Source organism: Anabrus simplex, chromosome 7 (assembly GCF_040414725.1).
Source record: "Anabrus simplex isolate iqAnaSimp1 chromosome 7, ASM4041472v1, whole genome shotgun sequence".
Taxonomy (NCBI): Eukaryota; Metazoa; Arthropoda; class Insecta; order Orthoptera; family Tettigoniidae; genus Anabrus; species Anabrus simplex.
Genome location: NC_090271.1, coordinates 10,862,524 through 10,879,608, shown reverse-complemented (window position 1 = coordinate 10,879,608; position 17,085 = coordinate 10,862,524). Strand labels below are relative to the sequence as shown.

General features: G+C 39.4%; 1 protein-coding gene across 1 annotated transcript; it reads left to right on the top strand.

Annotated features, from left to right (window-relative positions):
• Positions 1-271: 271 nt before the first annotated feature.
• LOC136877212 (brachyurin) lies at positions 272-16,833 on the top strand. Its single transcript, XM_067151058.2, has 6 exons — positions 272-391; positions 6,227-6,293; positions 8,359-8,521; positions 13,601-13,767; positions 15,961-16,059; positions 16,475-16,833. The coding sequence occupies exons 1-6, from the start codon at positions 344-346 to the stop codon at positions 16,786-16,788; spliced, it is 858 nt and encodes a 285-aa protein (XP_067007159.1). The 5' UTR covers positions 272-343; the 3' UTR covers positions 16,789-16,833.
• Positions 16,834-17,085: the final 252 nt, after the last annotated feature.

Genomic DNA, 17,085 nt, shown 5'->3' with positions numbered 1-17,085 from the left:
GGCAGGCACGCTACCCCTACACCATGGGGCCGCCCTTCTTAAGGACAGGGTGTACTAAAATCGGTTTCGCCTTCTCTTCTAAATTTACCCAGCGCCTGAAGATGTTGCTCCTTTGAGAGGTAGGATTTTGAGATGACCTTCTGAAATTCCCATCTCCAATCTGATCTGATATCGGTATGGGTAATTTTGTGATAATGGCAATGATACATAAATAATTCACAGGTTTAAGTGCCGAATAAGTGGATGATTGATTATTAATCTGCATCCTCCAATTACGATAACAACAGTCATCTCGTATAAATGGGGACAGTCCTGGTGAGAGCAGTACTCTGGTGATTTCATTATGACAGCTATCATCTTCATCGCTCTCGCGACTCTGGCGGCAGTCCAGGTAAGAACATCGCCTCTTGTGCTTCCACTTGTGCGCGCTTCCTTCTCGTCTGACTCCCTTGGTCTACTCTTGTTCTTTTTCTAGGTAGGGAGTTTTTCATATCCATGCCCTTTGTGGCCCTTCCCTATCGCTTGCCGACCCTTAGTCTTCAAAGCCTCGGAACACTTCCGATTTGCTTGTCCAGATGCATTTCCCCTTGCATTAATAATAACAATTAGAAGTGGAATAATGTTCGCTAATCTACATAAATAAAATTGTAATTCTGCATGTACACTTCAAAGCGTCTCTTCTGATAAACCATTAAAATAACTCGAAAGTAGACTCAGTTCAATTTTCGTCTGTCTGCTTGTGACGTTATCGTGCACAAACGGCTCAACAGAATTTCCCGAAATTCGGCATGTAAGTTCAGGGAGAACCGGGTTGTGTACTACGCCAGCATACCCCTGCGAAAATAAAATCAGTAACGGCAGAAAAGATCAAGTTTACACCTGAAATCCGCGAAAATGGGAGAAAATGAAGAAGAGAAATGTACAAAATTACGGAAGCAGAGTTAAGTATTAAAATTAATTTTCGTCACCATAAGGCTAATCTGCCAGTGCGACGTTAAGCAAATCGTAAAAAAAAAAAAAAAAAAAAAAAAAACCTCATACACTCATTTAGAGACACTGTTTTTTTCTTACAAGTGCATACAATAACTATTGGAACAAGCTTAATTGATGTGAGACCGTAACATGTATCTTTTAAACCTAATTACGAGAAATTAAGTGCATCATAGAATTAATAATGTTTCTACTACTTGGTGAACAATTATCAGAGATTATTGAGTTAATGGTTTGTTAAATATTTGATAACCAATATTTCATATGAAGCTATACTTATTTCTTACTGCCAATATTGTAAAATTCAATTTATGGTTTGTACTTTTAGTGGAGTATTTTTTCTTTCCCACCCATTGTACCGTTTTATAGCACCGAAGTGAAGTATTATTTTGGGACAAAACATGACGCCCTCAGTTCATGAAAGCCAACAGTTACCAGTTCTAGGTGATGTTTGTCTGGTGTGAAGAGGTTACCAAACCTTTCTTCGTGTCGAGTGCAGTAGACGATTTGGCAACTCAGACTACAGCAGGCGTAGTGAATCCTGTTAGCTGCTAATAAACACCGCGATACCGCTGGAGAGTAGTGGTGTGAGTTGAGGTCTCATATTTCGTCCATAAGTATATCGGTATAAAATAATTAAAAAAAGCTGCTATTTTTAAAACAAGGGGGTACCGTTTATAGAAATCAGTTTAAAGATAAACACTGCACACAGTCACGTACCGTAACTAAAACGGGATATGTGAATTACAACACAAATTGTGTCCGTGCCTCTCACCGGAGGCATAGGATTCGATTCCCAGGCCACTCAGCCTGCGTAATTACAATATAGGAGCTATCTGAGGATAAGATAGCGATTGCGGTCTACGAAACCAAGAATATCGGTCGAGACCATTCGTCGCACTGACCATGCGTCATGTGGTAATCTGCAGGCATAAAAAACCCGGGATTTCAGCTACCTTGTCAGTTATGGGCCCGATTAAACCGGATACGCACTAATCATGGACGCTGTGCTGCCTTGGCATATAAATGGGATTGAAACCATCAGCTGCCTGTCGGACAATCTACCACGACGCCTTTGAGTGTCCTAAGTGTTACCCAGGCGTGACAAGATTTTACTGATGCGACATCTAATGTAGCTGAATGGATCAAGAACCTGGACTGTAATTTATAAGGGCTGCTGGAAAGTGTCCATCATTCCCCACTGTTTTGTGTAAGTCATACGCTAAAGAAATAAAATAAGCGCTCGCTTGGTACGCCAAGGTCCGTCGGGGCTGTAGTGCTATGTGGTTTGATTTTAATTACGTGACGCAGTTTTCTCGTGTGTGTAACATACGCGAACTTTTTCTTGAGCCCTAGTTCCCATTATGCACTATGGAGTTCAGGGCTCAAGAAAAAGTTCGCGTACTATATATACTTCTTACGTATTTTCGCGGTTTTCTGGTAAAATGGCATCGCGAAAACGGATTAGTGATACAGACATAGTGTCAATATTGGATGATACGGTCGAAGAAATGTCTGATTTTAGTGAATGTGAGTCTGAAAATTCTTTCTCCAGCTCGTCTGAGTGCAACGACGACACAAGTGACGCACACACAGCGACTGGACGAACGTGAGTAATAGCGACCCTGGGCCAACAAATATTATTCCCGTTCGTAATAGTGATCAAGGGACAATATAATCATCACACTTTGATACTGACACGCCCCCGGTAGAATATTTTCATCTTTTTTTGATGACGAAATATTTGATGATATTCTCAGTGAAACTAAATTACATGGGGACAAAAAGAAAATAAAGGCAACACCCAACATTGCGTGACATTTATTGGAGTTTTGAGAATCCATCACCTTGACACTTACAAATTCAGGGTATTATTTTTGTACAGCATAGGTTCAACTGCCATGACTATTTTTCTGACAGATTTTTTCACCTTTTGATGGACAAAGACAAAAAAATTAAACCAAAATATCATTGAAAGTAGGTTTTTTGTACATATAGGCTATTGTATTTCATAATAGCGGACCACAGTGTACTTCAAGTTAACCAGTGTCACATCATAAAGTGGAGTGTGCCTTGTGCCGTTCTTCCAATGAAAACATGACTTTACGATTCTTATTTTGCCTTCAAACCGCTTCCATACGGATTTCCACTCCTAAACAAGGTATGTGGTCTATTTAGGCATATTTTCATGGTTTTAGTAAATTTTTCAAAATTGTCTTTGCCGCCTACGGCTATAAATGAGCGCCGCCCGCGAAGGGTTAAAATAAACTAGCTGATGTACCCGTGCTTCGCTACGGGATTCTCAGAAAGACAGATTTTGTGGTTTTCCTAAATGAAGTCAACATAGGTCATTACAGAAACGTCAGTAGGAATGTACCGATTAAAAGCAATGTTATCACATAAAACACTCCATCAAATGAAAAACTCACTTTCAACGAACAGTACTGCGGTGCCGATCTGACAGTCCAAAGTTCCAGAGCTGGAAGGACCAGGCCGCAGACAGCCGTGAACACTCCTCTGCCATTATTCCGTTATTTGCACACTGCCCATTTCAATCAGTGCCTCAGAGTAGGGGCTGAATAGCTCGAATGCTATGATGAACCAGTGTGTTACGTACCAGTACCGGTAGTATCAGAAAATTTATGAACTAGAGAAATGGCATGCTAAAGAAGAAAGTTATCTAACTCCCCATCTACTTCCCGCCAATATTTAGGCAGGCTGTTACACTCTGTTCGACCGGGAGAGTTGGCCGTGTGGTTAGGGGCGCGCAGCTGTGAGCTTGCATCCGGGACATAGTGGATTCGAACCCTACTGTCGGCAGCCCTGAAGATGGTACTCCGTTTTTTTTTTTTTCCCATTTTCACACCAGGCAAATGCTGGGGCTGTACCTTAATTAAGGCCAAAGCCGCTTCCTTCACACTCCTAGCCCTTTCCTATCCCATCGTCGCCATCGTTCGGTGCAACGTGAGGGAAATTAAAAAAAATAATCAGTATTCACCAGTAATCCTATCTATCGGAGATGAGTGGCAACAGAAGACACAAAACACATCACAACAAACAATGGTCATGTAATTTTTTTATTTTTTATTTATTTATTGATAAATAGGGTTCCAGAGAGCAAGAGCTCTGTCAAGAGGAACAATACATAGATAATCACAACAATGGCGGATTAACGCATAAGGTCTAAAAGTGAAAGAGTAATAATAGTGGTTTTACATATACTTTAAGTATCACAATTTATCTAATGGATAGGATTATATTAAGTGGATTATCATCAGAGTAACAATACATGAGGAACAACTTTTTGACTTTTAAGATTTGGAAATGAAAATATCAGAGAAATAACTGTTACACATTTATAGTGCCTAACAGGTACTTCTTAAGCTTATTACGAAATGGTACAGTTTTAGAGATGATTGCTATGTTGTTGTTAATCAATTTTATAAGCTTTCTATATTGTAGGCCTTCACATTTAGTTTTCTTTCGACTCTGGCCTAGATTGTAGACTTATTCCCCGATTTTGAATACCAATTTTCATTAAATTCTCTTCGGCCGTTTTCTCGTAATGCGTGTACAAACATACATAGGCCCTACATACATACAGACGGAAAATTAACAAGTGCATTTCCTGGCTACTGTGGACACGACTGATACAGAAATACCATCCTTTTAAAATTCTGAGCAATGTACCGTACACACAAAACTCTTATTTTGTATATATAGATTGTGCAGTATATAATTTCCAATCTCTTACGTTCGTAATTATGGCATTTTTTCGTGAACTTTGAAATTAGTTCTATTTAAAATAATAGAAAATCCAGTTTACTATCTTCTATGTCTGATACGTTTTTACCATATAATAATGAATTTGAATTTTTTATTGCTAATTTTGTCAATGCTGATGTGGCAATCATTTTTCAATGAACAAGTTTTCAAACAGGTGATGGCTGTTGAGGTTGTTTTCATGATTGAAAAACCGTGTGGATTTATAAGCTCCTGTTTATCACAAAGATAATCTATGAAAATGAGACAAAAATTGGAGAGTGGTGGTGGTGGTGGTGGTGATTATTGTTTTAAGAGGAAGTACAGCTTGGCAACCATCTCCTATTTAAACTAATCAGAGGGAAAAGTTGAAGGGGTCCGACACTTCCAAGTTGAAGGTATCGGCCAGAGAAAGACAAGGGCTATGAAGGGCATGAAAATGAAAGATTCTCTAAGCCTCGATACCTGAAACCATCGAGGTCGGTAAAGGACAAGAGTTGACCAAGGGAGGTCGGATAGGATAGATTAAAGTGAGGAGCCTGGCACAAGTAAGTGGAAGCAATGCCAGGACTCAGGTATGGTCCCCGTGGTCGCCAACCCACGCTCCCAAGTTCAGAGGCCCTACAGTCGATGAGAGGATGAAGTTCTTTGAGCGTTCTACTAACGTTTTATGGGGGAAATATCTAATGTATCTAATGTATAGGATTATAAGAATGGTAATAATAAATATGTGTATTCATCACCTTGGAAGACGTGACGCTCAGCCATGATACATTACTACGTCTTTTGAAACTTCCATGTGATTTAGTTTTCAAGTCTTTTAATTCAGGAATTTGACTGCCATTTGATCACTAAATGTACATGATCCTTAGGAATGGTTTGTACATAAGATTACTTCACCAGTCAATTTAGAAGCCATGCTTGGGGAGTGTAGGGGAAAGAAGAAAATCACCGTTTGCCTTTATGTCTAATAATCTGGTGTGACACACTCTCACCATGTCACTGAAGGTCATTGACACAGACTGGGCAAGTTTGCCTAGAAACCCTGCAGCCAATACGTGGGATAAGTCAAAAACATTAAGGATGTTTTGTGCACATATTTTGTATCAGTTCAATTCTTTGGCGATAGCTGGCAATCATGTCTTTTCTAACTTGTGTCATGGGAATCCGATGAATTTGGATTGTTGATAGAAAATACAAATTAGTTATATTGTCTCAGGAACATAACTAATTTCTATTTTTTTCTGTATGTTGCCAGCAGCAATGGCAGAAACAGAAATGGCATGGCACTGGCATTAAATGGGTACAATAAAAATTGTAATTGAATGAAAATTAAATTTTGGTACAATATGCTTTCAAAATTTTGAGCTTGTTTATATTATTCCATCTTACTCTACCAGATGGCAGCCTATTCATTGTCTTGACGTCTCAATGTTTGTCTCTAGAGGTATGATATTGTTTATTTTCTCCTCAGGCTGCCCCATCATCAAATGTAGATGTGACGGCAGTGATTCCCATGCAGCGCACCATGCCCCTCATTGGTAAGTACAGTACTTCTCACCTGAATGTTAACTATCAGAATATTCAATCATTCACTTTTGCAGCAAAACACCGTGAAATAAGTAGGTCAATATTTTGTAAATATCTTAAAGTAAGTAGATGAGTAGCCTATTGTTACTTGAGTAGTAAGAGCGACAGAGTAGCAGAAGCAAGAAAGGTCTTATGAAGGAAAGAAATTTCCTCACTTCGATCATTGATGTAGGAATTAGGAAGATGTTTTTAGACTTTGGTCTGGAGTGTGGCATTGTACGGAAGTGAAACATGGACACTAGCTCAAAAAGGAAAATAGAAGCTTTTGAAATGTGGTGTTATAGAAGAATGCTGAAGGTGAGATGGGTAGATCAAATCACTAATGAAGAGATACTGAGTCAAATTGGTGAGAGGAGCTTGATTTGGCAAAAAGGTAGAATGATAGGGCACATCTTAAAACACCCAGGATTTATTCAGTTAGTTTTTGAAGGAAGTGTTGCCAGTAGAATGGTATGAAAAACAGATTACATTGGTTATGTAGACATTACAATATTACCAGGGGATATGGTGGCATGGAGAGCTGCATCAAACCAGTCTATGGACAGATGACCCAAATAACAACATGCTTTCAACACTATTTGTGTTTTCAATTTTTCTTGTTTTCTCTTTCTAAACTAAGCTGTCATTACTAGATTCATGTTTGGTTCCTTTCTATGAGGGCTGTAAGTAAAGTAGTGGCAACGTAGTCCAGACACTCACAGGAGATCGGGCAGTGCGCATTTGATGGGCATCCAGTTGGAAGTGTTGTTGCTGTGTGGCGCTCAAGTGGTGTGTGTCAATTTCACTGCTCTAAAGCATGTTTCCAAAAGGTGATGAGCGTTCATGGATTAAAATCGAGGATACCCATGGCAAAAATGCATCACAATGTGAAGCCTGTTACCAATGTGAAGCCTGTGGCAAGAATGCATTACCGTGTAGGATGGGTCAAAGAGTTCCATGCGGGTCAGAATAAGACTGTGGGTTTGCACCGCACAGGTCGGATCAGATTGATGTGAGCGGTCTCGTTTCTGTAGACCATCGATGGACTGTCTGGGAATTATCCATAAAGGTGGGTCTCAGTCATCAAACGGTGTGCCACATACTGACGAAATACCTTAACATGACAAAAACTGCATCCCGTCCAGTTCCACATCAACTCACCGGTTATGCACTGACTGGCATCCACCTGGACAGATACCGCAACGAAGGAGCCGTATTTCTGCAGCGTACTGTCGCCTACATGAAAGCATCAATCAAATGAATAACACCAATACAAATGGTCCGCCATTAGACATTATAAATCTTCCAGCCAACCCACTCCCGGCTGCCAGTGCCCCGCCCCCGTGCGCCAGGCCGGGCCCGTCAGCTGGCACCTAGCACACCCACCAAGACGCATGGCTAGTGCACACTGCAGAGGCCATCGAGCAGGCCACCCAAAGCCAACGGCAGTGCCAATGTACCACGAGAGACCCCGTCTCACCACCAAAAACCGATGCCTGTCCGGCCATCAGATGATACGATGTTGATTCCCTCAGGGAACCTGAAATATGAGCAAATCCACAACACCGTACATTTGTATTGGTGATGTGGATTTACTCATTCGGGACAGACATTTTGGGTTCCCTATGGGAATCACATCTGCATCATCAATCGAATGAATGGCGTCAGCCAGGTTTGGCACGTCGACAGAAATTTTGACAGGAACCCAGTTGCTCATCGTGCTCATCGTGGCATACGACTATGAGAGTGTTTTTCTTATGCATAATGTGCCTGAGAGACAGTGACTACTATTGCTGATTCCTGCGGTGCAAACATCCACGTTTATTGCGAAATGATTGCGGGTCACGAATGTACTGCAATTGTAAATATCACCACTACTATATTTACAGCCCTCGTATCTTGTCGGCTCCTTTCTCTTCCTATTCTTTGCTGCTCAATTATGTGTTAAATTTGTTGTGACAATGTTGCAACATATTATTTTGAATCCTTGCTCATGAGTATGAGCTACATGTTGGTGTAATGTCCATCTACTTTCAGAGGGAGCACCTGAATATCCTGAGGCGCGCATTACAAATGGTAACACCGCCACCCGCGGTCAGTTTCCTCACCAGGCTGCTCTTTACTTGGACGGTTCAAGCTTCTGTGGAGGATCTCTGATCTCCACGACATTCATCCTGACGGCCGCCCACTGTGCTCAAGGGTAAATGTCACCTCTTTCCAAATAACTAAGCAAAAAAAATAAAAATAAAATAGAATGATAAAATTATAGAATTTGGATTATATTTCTTAAATGAAGCACAATCATGTCGAAGTAGAGACAAAATCCAGTCGTATATAAGAACATGTGAACGAACACACAAAACGACATGCCAGCATAAGAAGATCTTGTCTTCACTCCCAATTGTTCTTAATGAGCACATTCCTACTTCCCAGCTTCATCACTCAATGAGGGGGAAAGGAAGAACCAAAATACTGGTGCTAAAAGCAGAAAAGAAATTCAACCTCAAATACTAGCTTCCTTCCTGTGTTTGTCCTACACTTCCACATCAAGACGGAAGATCTGTCGAGATGGTGAGCGTTGAAGCTCATCAGCGGCGGACAAGGGATGAATGTTGAAGATGGTGGTGTACGAAACGTGGCGAGTGTCCGTTTCTTCCTCCTGCCCCTTCTTCCCGCACTGTGTTCATGTTCATACATCTCTATAAATGACCTGAGATAGAAGACTGCTGTAACTCTCTGACAATAATAATAATTGTATGTCTTCATCTACAGTCGATGCCACTTAGGCTGCCTGCTCGTTAATTACAATGTTCCACTCTACCACATGACAGGGTGGCCTGTGGTCGAGTAGAGTAAACAAGTCTGCCATCAAATACATAGTCAAAAGATAATGATTTCAGTTAATATGAATTGTTCTCATCTCTTTCCATTTCTAAAAGACACTAATCAATTAGGATGAGAGAGTTGAGAGATTCTTGAGTACTCAGCCCAAAGGCTAGTTGGATACTCAACAGCTCTCCCATCAAACGATGTAGGTGGCCTAGCCAAGAATTCAATTAATCATTCCAAACAAATCTTTAAGTTTACTGGCCATAGAAATTTACTAGAACAAATTTAAATAATAAAAATAGTTGTCACATTTAACTACATACGATGGTTCCATGCTAATTTAATTAATATTCTACAAAATGCAAATTTAATTTAAGATTTAAATAAAATAAAATGGTTTCAAGCTACTTCAGCTGAGATTTCAGAAACACATTTAATTTTATAAAATAAACCCCATGTGACCACTGCTCAGCCCAAAATCCTGAACATTATAAGGTCAGTGTGACGAATCCTCTTGGCCATTATTCTTAGTTTTCTAGATCGGGGCCACCATCTCACCATCAGATAGCTCCTCACCTGTTCTCATCCCTCAGATCCAGGTAGAAATTCCTGATCTGGCTAGGAATTGAACCCAATGTCTCCTGGGCTTGCTACCCCTAAACTGCAGGACCAGCTAAATTTAATTCAATATTTAAAAGAGATTAAATAAAATAGTTCCTAGATATTTCAGGAAATATTTGATGAACATTTAATTCAACATCTAAATGAATTAATACCCTTGTCTCACTAATCACATCCTACTGCTGCATCCATCATCATCATGAATTCCTTCCAGCGAGCTGGGTAGGATGTTTAAGAAAGATTTGCCTTCACTTATTACAGTCCTGTATACTTCTTTCCTCTCTAGGGCATCTCATGTTTCTTCTCTCTTCTCATCCAATCTATCCACCTTTTTCTAGGGCATCCAATTGGTCTTTGTTCTGGAACAATCTTTTCAAAATACTTCCTTAGTGTTTGAGTCTCCTGCATCCGCTTAACGTGTCCTAGCCACTTCACGCTTTCTTCCATGGTCAGGTTAACCTGCAGGTCTCTTCGAATCTGATCATTCCTAATTCTGTCCTTTCTTGTTTTCTGTACAGCTCATCTAAGGAACTTCATTTCAACAGCTTCCAGTTGACTTACTTTTCTTTTATGTATGATGCAACACTCCAGACCATACGTCATGATGGGCAGGATATAAGTCGTAAACAGGCTCTGTTCAACCCTCTGAGGAACTCCCTTGTCCCATACTATGTTCCGTACTTGATGGAAGAAGTTGGATCCTTTTTGCACCTTGTTCTACACTTCGTTCTTGGCACTTTCATCATTTGATATTGTACTTCCCAGATATTTAAAGGTATTGACACATTCAATCTTCTCTTCCTCGAGGGTGAGGTTACAAGGTGTATTTGTCCTGCTAACTTTCATTAACACCCTAGATTCTATTTTGTGAATTGTACTAAGTAAAAATATGATTTCCTTGATAAGAGTCTAAGTATTCTTCAAACAATTGAAATATGCTGTCAATAATGTTTCCTTGTGGATTCACAAACAATGGTTCTTTATTTATTTGTTAAAAGGTAACTTCATAACTTTAACACCTGACGTGAGTCTCCTGGAGTCTAAGCTCTCAGATGACAGTTACCTTTTTATTTTACGACTGTTGGTAGACTTATACAAAGTGTCAATAATGGGTCACATTCATATACTAACTGTTGTGTTTATTTGAATTACAAGTGCACAGTCCATGGTTTTGTTTGTGATGTTCTACAATGTCTAGACTTAGTGACAAGAAAATAATAGATTGTTTGCAGTCAGAAGTAGTAGAAGGAAATGAAGAGAGTTTTGCCCTGTTACTAGACAGTGACGATGAAGATTATAATCTCAATGAGTCTGATGAAGAGGATCATAGTAGTACTGCCAGTAAACACAGTGATGTTGCAAGTGAAACTGAAGATATGACTTCCCAGGGTGATACTTACTACAGAGGTATAAACCAATTTGAAAACAAAAATGTCCACCTTCTACATCAAAGACAAGAGCTTCTAATATAATAAAGACACCAACACATAAGGTTGTTCTTCCACCACAGAAAACAATAGACAGCCCGAAGGACAGTTTTGAACTCTTCATTACAACAACCATTCTAAAGGACATAGTAAAATTCACCAACCAGGAAGCTGAGAGAGTCTACAGCCTGAAGAATAAAAATGTGTCTTGGAGAGTGTGTGATGAAGTGGAAATTAGTGCTTTCATTGGACTCCTCGTAACAGCAGGCCACCTGAAATCTAATCATGAAACTGTGTCGTCACTATGGAGCCCCAAATACGGCCCTTTTATTTTCCGTGGTACCATGAGCCGAGAAAGATTCAAAGAGCTGCTTGCTTTTCTGCGATTTGATGACAAATCGACCAGAAGTGCTTGTCGTGAGAAAGACAAGCTGACACCGATTCGAGACGTCCGGGAAGCAGTCTGCAAAAATCTCACCAAATATTACCTTCCAGGTACTAATATCACAGTAGATTAACAATTGATACCAACTAGAGGACGTTGCTCCTTTCACACCAGTATACGGCATCTAAACCTCATAAATATGGAATAAAAATTTTTTGGGTCTCAGACTCACAAACTTTCTACACTTTGAAAGGTCTTCCATACCTGGGGCAGGAAGGTACTACTGTTGCACAAACCTAGGTTCGACAATGGTTCAGAATCTCACTGAGCCATACAATCACACTAATAGAAATGTTACGTGTGACAACTTCTTCACAAGTCTGGAACTTGGACAGAAGTTACTGAACAATAATCTTATAATAGTAGGCACTGTTAGGAAACACAAGAAATTTTTTCCTCCTGAATTTCAACCTAATAGAACATGAGTACCTCAGTCATCCTTGTTTAGTTTCACAAAGGATTTCACTCTTGTGTCTTACGTGCCTGCAAAACGTAAGCAGTAATTCATCTTAGTAGTATGCATCACACAAATGATATAGTTGTTGAAGAGCAAAAGAAGTTTGTTATTGTTCTCTATTACAATGACATGAAATCTGGTGTAGATACTCTGGACCAGGTGGTCCATGCTTATTCTTGCAAAAGAAAGACAAACCACTGGCCTGTAGCATTCTTTATGAATCTGATTGATGTTTGTGGTGTGGCTTCCTACGTAGTGTGGCTAACTCTAAACCCCGAGTGGAAGGAATCCATAACGAAGACAAGGCGAAGGTTCTTTTTGATCGACTTAGCAGAAAGCCTTATTGAAGCACACATAAAACGAAGGCCAAGAATTGGTTTGCAAAGAGCAACGTTGACAGCTGTTCAAGCTACTGTTCCAAATCCAGCTGAAACTTCATCAACATTTTCACCACCAGAAACCCCCAAGAAAAAGGGGCGTTATTTATGTGATGCTAAGAAAGGTCGAATGCAAAAACAAGTGTAAGAAAAATGTGTGTTTGGAACACTCTGCTTGTGAACGAAAATGCTTTATATGCTTTATATGAGACACTGTAGGATGAGTAATTTCATGTACTGTCTGTAACTTGTGGTACATATTTTCTTGTAAGCTGTTACCTACTAGAATTTTTCAAGTATGCACAGACTGCTTCAAAATGTATTTAAATACAGAGTAGTGATACACAAATGTGTATTAAATGGATATGAAGCATAATGAAAGCTGTGTTTCGTCCAGTGGACTTACCTCGAGCAAATTAAGTTGTGGAATGGGTTAGGCTTTCCAGTGTTAACACTGTTTTGCTCTTGCTCACAGTTAGCTTATATTCTTTACACTTGATGTTCCAAAGATCCAGTGTCCTCTTGGTTTCTCCCCAAATGGCAACATCATCAGCAAAAACAAATGAATTAAGATCTTTAAGTTCCTTTATAATAGTACCATGAGTGAAATGAAGAGCAATGAGGAAAGAGACCTCTTCTTGTTTTTTTTGTTTTTTTTTTGTTTTGCTAGTTGCTTTACGTCGCACCGACACTGATAGGTCTTATGGCGATGATGGGACAGGAAAGGGCTAGGAGTGGGAAGGAAGCGGCCGTGGTCTTAATTAAGGTATAGCCCCAGCATTTGCCTGGTTTGAAAATGGGAAACCACGGAAAACCATTTTCTTCTTGTTTTAAACCACTGAGATCTTCATCTCCTACTTGCACAACCATCATACAACATCTGAACTTTTTAATTTGTGCTTCTGGGACGTTACGTTTTTCTAAACATTCCCATATTTTTCCTCTCTCCACTCTGTCATATGCTTTTTCCAAATCCAAAAACACTATTATCAAGTCCTTCCCTCTTTCTGGCATCCAAAACCTCCTAAATGATCAGCAAATGTAATGTTAAGATGCTAAGAGAACAGTTGTTAAATGTGTTACGAGGTGCTGGTCAGTGAACATTTCTATTTATCTGTTACAGCATTTCACGGTTCACAGTCTACTTGGGTGCCCAGTCTCTGAGCGCCTCAGAATCAGGCCGTGTCACCGTTACAACCACGAGCAAAATTGTTCACAGTGGATACAGTAGTAGCACATTGAACAACGACATTGCCCTTGTGCGCCTTCCTTCTGCAGTGGCACTGAGCAGTGAGTTATGATTTGATCATTCTGTACAATCTAGGACTTTTCTCACCTTACTGAGTGTTTGTCCGTACATTTCTTGTTTTTGTCACGATTTTCACAGGGTTGATAGTACACAACATGTGGAGACGGCTACTGAAATAACTAAATGAAAACATCAAGCTGTCATATTCCAGTCAGTACTGTTGACATACAGAAAAAAGAAAAGAAAAAATGAATTAATAGTATCAGTACTAGGATGTGATACATTCATAACTTTGTGTCATTAATAAAGCAGTAAGTGATACAATGTCCACAGTAAAAGTTATTGTCCAGACTGGATTGAAATGTACCACTGAAATACTCTACAATAATGCCTGAAGAGATACTTCAGGCATCATTCTTAAATACACCTTTTTCTTTATAATTATTCTGAATTAGCACACACAAGGTTACACAGTATTACTGATATTCTGTAAGGTATAATTGTAATATTTTATGGCCACATAGGACCACTCCAGTTCAGCTTTTCTTATTTCTTCATCCTCTCAGATGCCTCTTCAATTGAGAGCACTCTACCTTTTGCACCATTATTAATTTTGGTTCATAATCTCACATGCGAGTCACTGAAAATCTCAGTTTTGTCTATTTTGTTCTCGAGATCATTTATTTGTAGTTCTTTAATATCATTATTTATTTCTGTGATCCATTTAATCCTGTATTGCTATTGCATATTTTTCTACTAATTCTAGTTTCTGGCATATATGAGATGCGCTTCTTTCTAATTGTGTTCAATACTGGTTAGATTTCCTCATAAAATGTACTATTTCAATAATACTAATATACTTAATATGTATAAGAGATAGTTATGAATTTAATTTCTTTTAAGTGTCAATATATAGTAGTAATAACAACAATTCAAGTTTAATACACTCGTAACAATATTAGCACTCGTAATGTTGATACTGGTTTGGCAATCAAAAGGAAATCAAAATATTTACACAAATTTTTCAGTGAATACAAGAAATCGATACGTTCATCTTAAAATGATTTATGGATTAACTCCATTAGATGGAAACACAAATATGATATCCCATTAGATCTTTAAAACAGGATTAACCAATTAAATCTAAATAGACCATAATGTTCTTATACATCAATGTAAATTACTGTAAACAATTAGTTTTTAAGAATAGTTTTCATATAACATCCACTTCATACCTCTGACTTAAAGAGTATAGAATTTATGGCTGATGATGCCTGCGATGACAGGTGAAACGTACCATTACAACCTTAATAAAATGATTATATCATAGTCTTAAAGACTTTTAAAGTATTGAATAGGTGGTTTTCAATAAATTAATGTAATTGCTTTTTTAAAATACTGAATTTCAATACGGTCAAACAATGAGATTAATCACTTGTGATACCAAGAGTGGTGAGAACAAGTGACTTAAGATAAAACATATACAGGTGTCCGGCTCCATAGCTAAATGGTTAGCGTGCTGGCCTTTGGTCACAGGGGTCCCAGGTTCGATTCCCGGCAGGGTCGGGAATTTTAACCATAATTGGTTAATTTCCCTGGCACAGGGACTGGGTGTATGTGTCATCCTCATCATGATGCGCAGGTGGGTCAAATCAAAAGACGTGCACCTGGCGAGCCGAAGTCCTCGGACATATCCAGGCACTAAAAGCCATATGCCAATTCATATACAGGTAGTATTCCTTATGCTTTGCTACACCTCCTTTTGTAGTTCACTTTTGCTCGAGAGGTACTTGGAAGTATCTACTCTTCCAAAATTGTGTCCATCAATCCATCCAGAAACCACCATATACTTCAACTTTCTGTTGTTGTTTAAGAGTTCTATCTGCCTTACTTCCTGCATACGCAGTTATTATAGCCAAGGTTTCAGCCTTAACTACTCCATCATTTGCAAATGCTAGGATCATGTCAGTCCCCACAATAGCCACCTCACCTTCTCTAAAGTGATTTTAAATAGGATTGGTGCTGGAGAATCTCCAGTTTCGAACTGTGCAAATATTACTTGACAATATGAGTCTAAAGTGGGATGCCCATCTCCTGCAGGTCAGACAATGTTGTATGTGGAGCTCTTGATCAAATTCAAAATATTTAGAGAGCACTATTTTGTATTATAGCTGAGTTATTTGCATCAACAGTATGACTATGTGCAGTCTATGAATGAATAACTTCTGTTGCAGATTACATTAAGCTGGTGAATCTTCCATCCTATTCCCAGGCAAGCAACACTTTTGCAGGACAGAGTGTGAGAGTCAGCGGTTGGGGCAAAGTATCTGATGGTAAGTTCTTTCTGCTTAGTCACAAGGAATTAAAAATCGCTGATGTTACTTGAACCAAGCAGCATTTCATTTTGAGGGAAGTGCAGTCTCTTTGCACCTGTATTCATCTTTATATTACGCCTCTTCCCTTTTCCTGTGTTTACCCAGTTTTTTTCTTATCCTGCACCAAATGCAAATCAAAAAAACACTTTTTCCTTTGTGAAAATCAAGACTGAAGATAAGTCAATGCTTGGGGACGGGGAAATGAGGCTGTCGGATGCTGAGGGGAGAGTAATGTACGAAGATATGGAGATCGTCCTTGTCTTTTCTTCCCACACTGACCTATCACTGTGTTTATCTGTTTTACTTTAAACATTATATTAGCACCCAATGCATGACGGCTTGGGAACCTAATATGAGTGGAATATTGTTACAGCTTCCACCTCAGTGAGCAACACACTGAACTATGTGGATCTGTCAGTTGTCACCAACGCTGTGTGCAGAAACAGCTACGGTAATATCATCGTCTCCTCCACCATCTGTGCTCAAGGAAGTGGGGGCAGAAGCACTTGCAATGGTGACAGTGGTGGCCCCTTGGTTATTGTATCTGGAAGCAGCTATTTGCAGATCGGTGTGGTCAGCTTCGTGTCCAGCCGAGGCTGTACCTCTGGTGCTCCCAGTGGCTATGCCAGAGTGACCTCCTACCTCTCTTGGATTTCATCAAATGCTGGCATTTCAATCAGCAAATGATAAACCAATGTGACTTCAACATTAATAAATCCTTATAAATCTCAATGTTGGTCTGTTTGTCTTTCTTTCACATAGAAACTCCTTGACCAATCAAAGTCAGGCTAACAGTAGTGCCTTCGGTTAACACGTTTGCAGCTGGTCCTGTGTCACCAAGGAGCACAAATCACAATTACTTATGTAAAATCTTGAAGTTGGAGTTCTGAATGTCCTCTAAGATAACTTCTTCTAAATGCAAGAACTCTTATAAGTGCTGTGAATGTGCTAAGGACCATGCAGCAAAAGAAAATATGAAGTGAG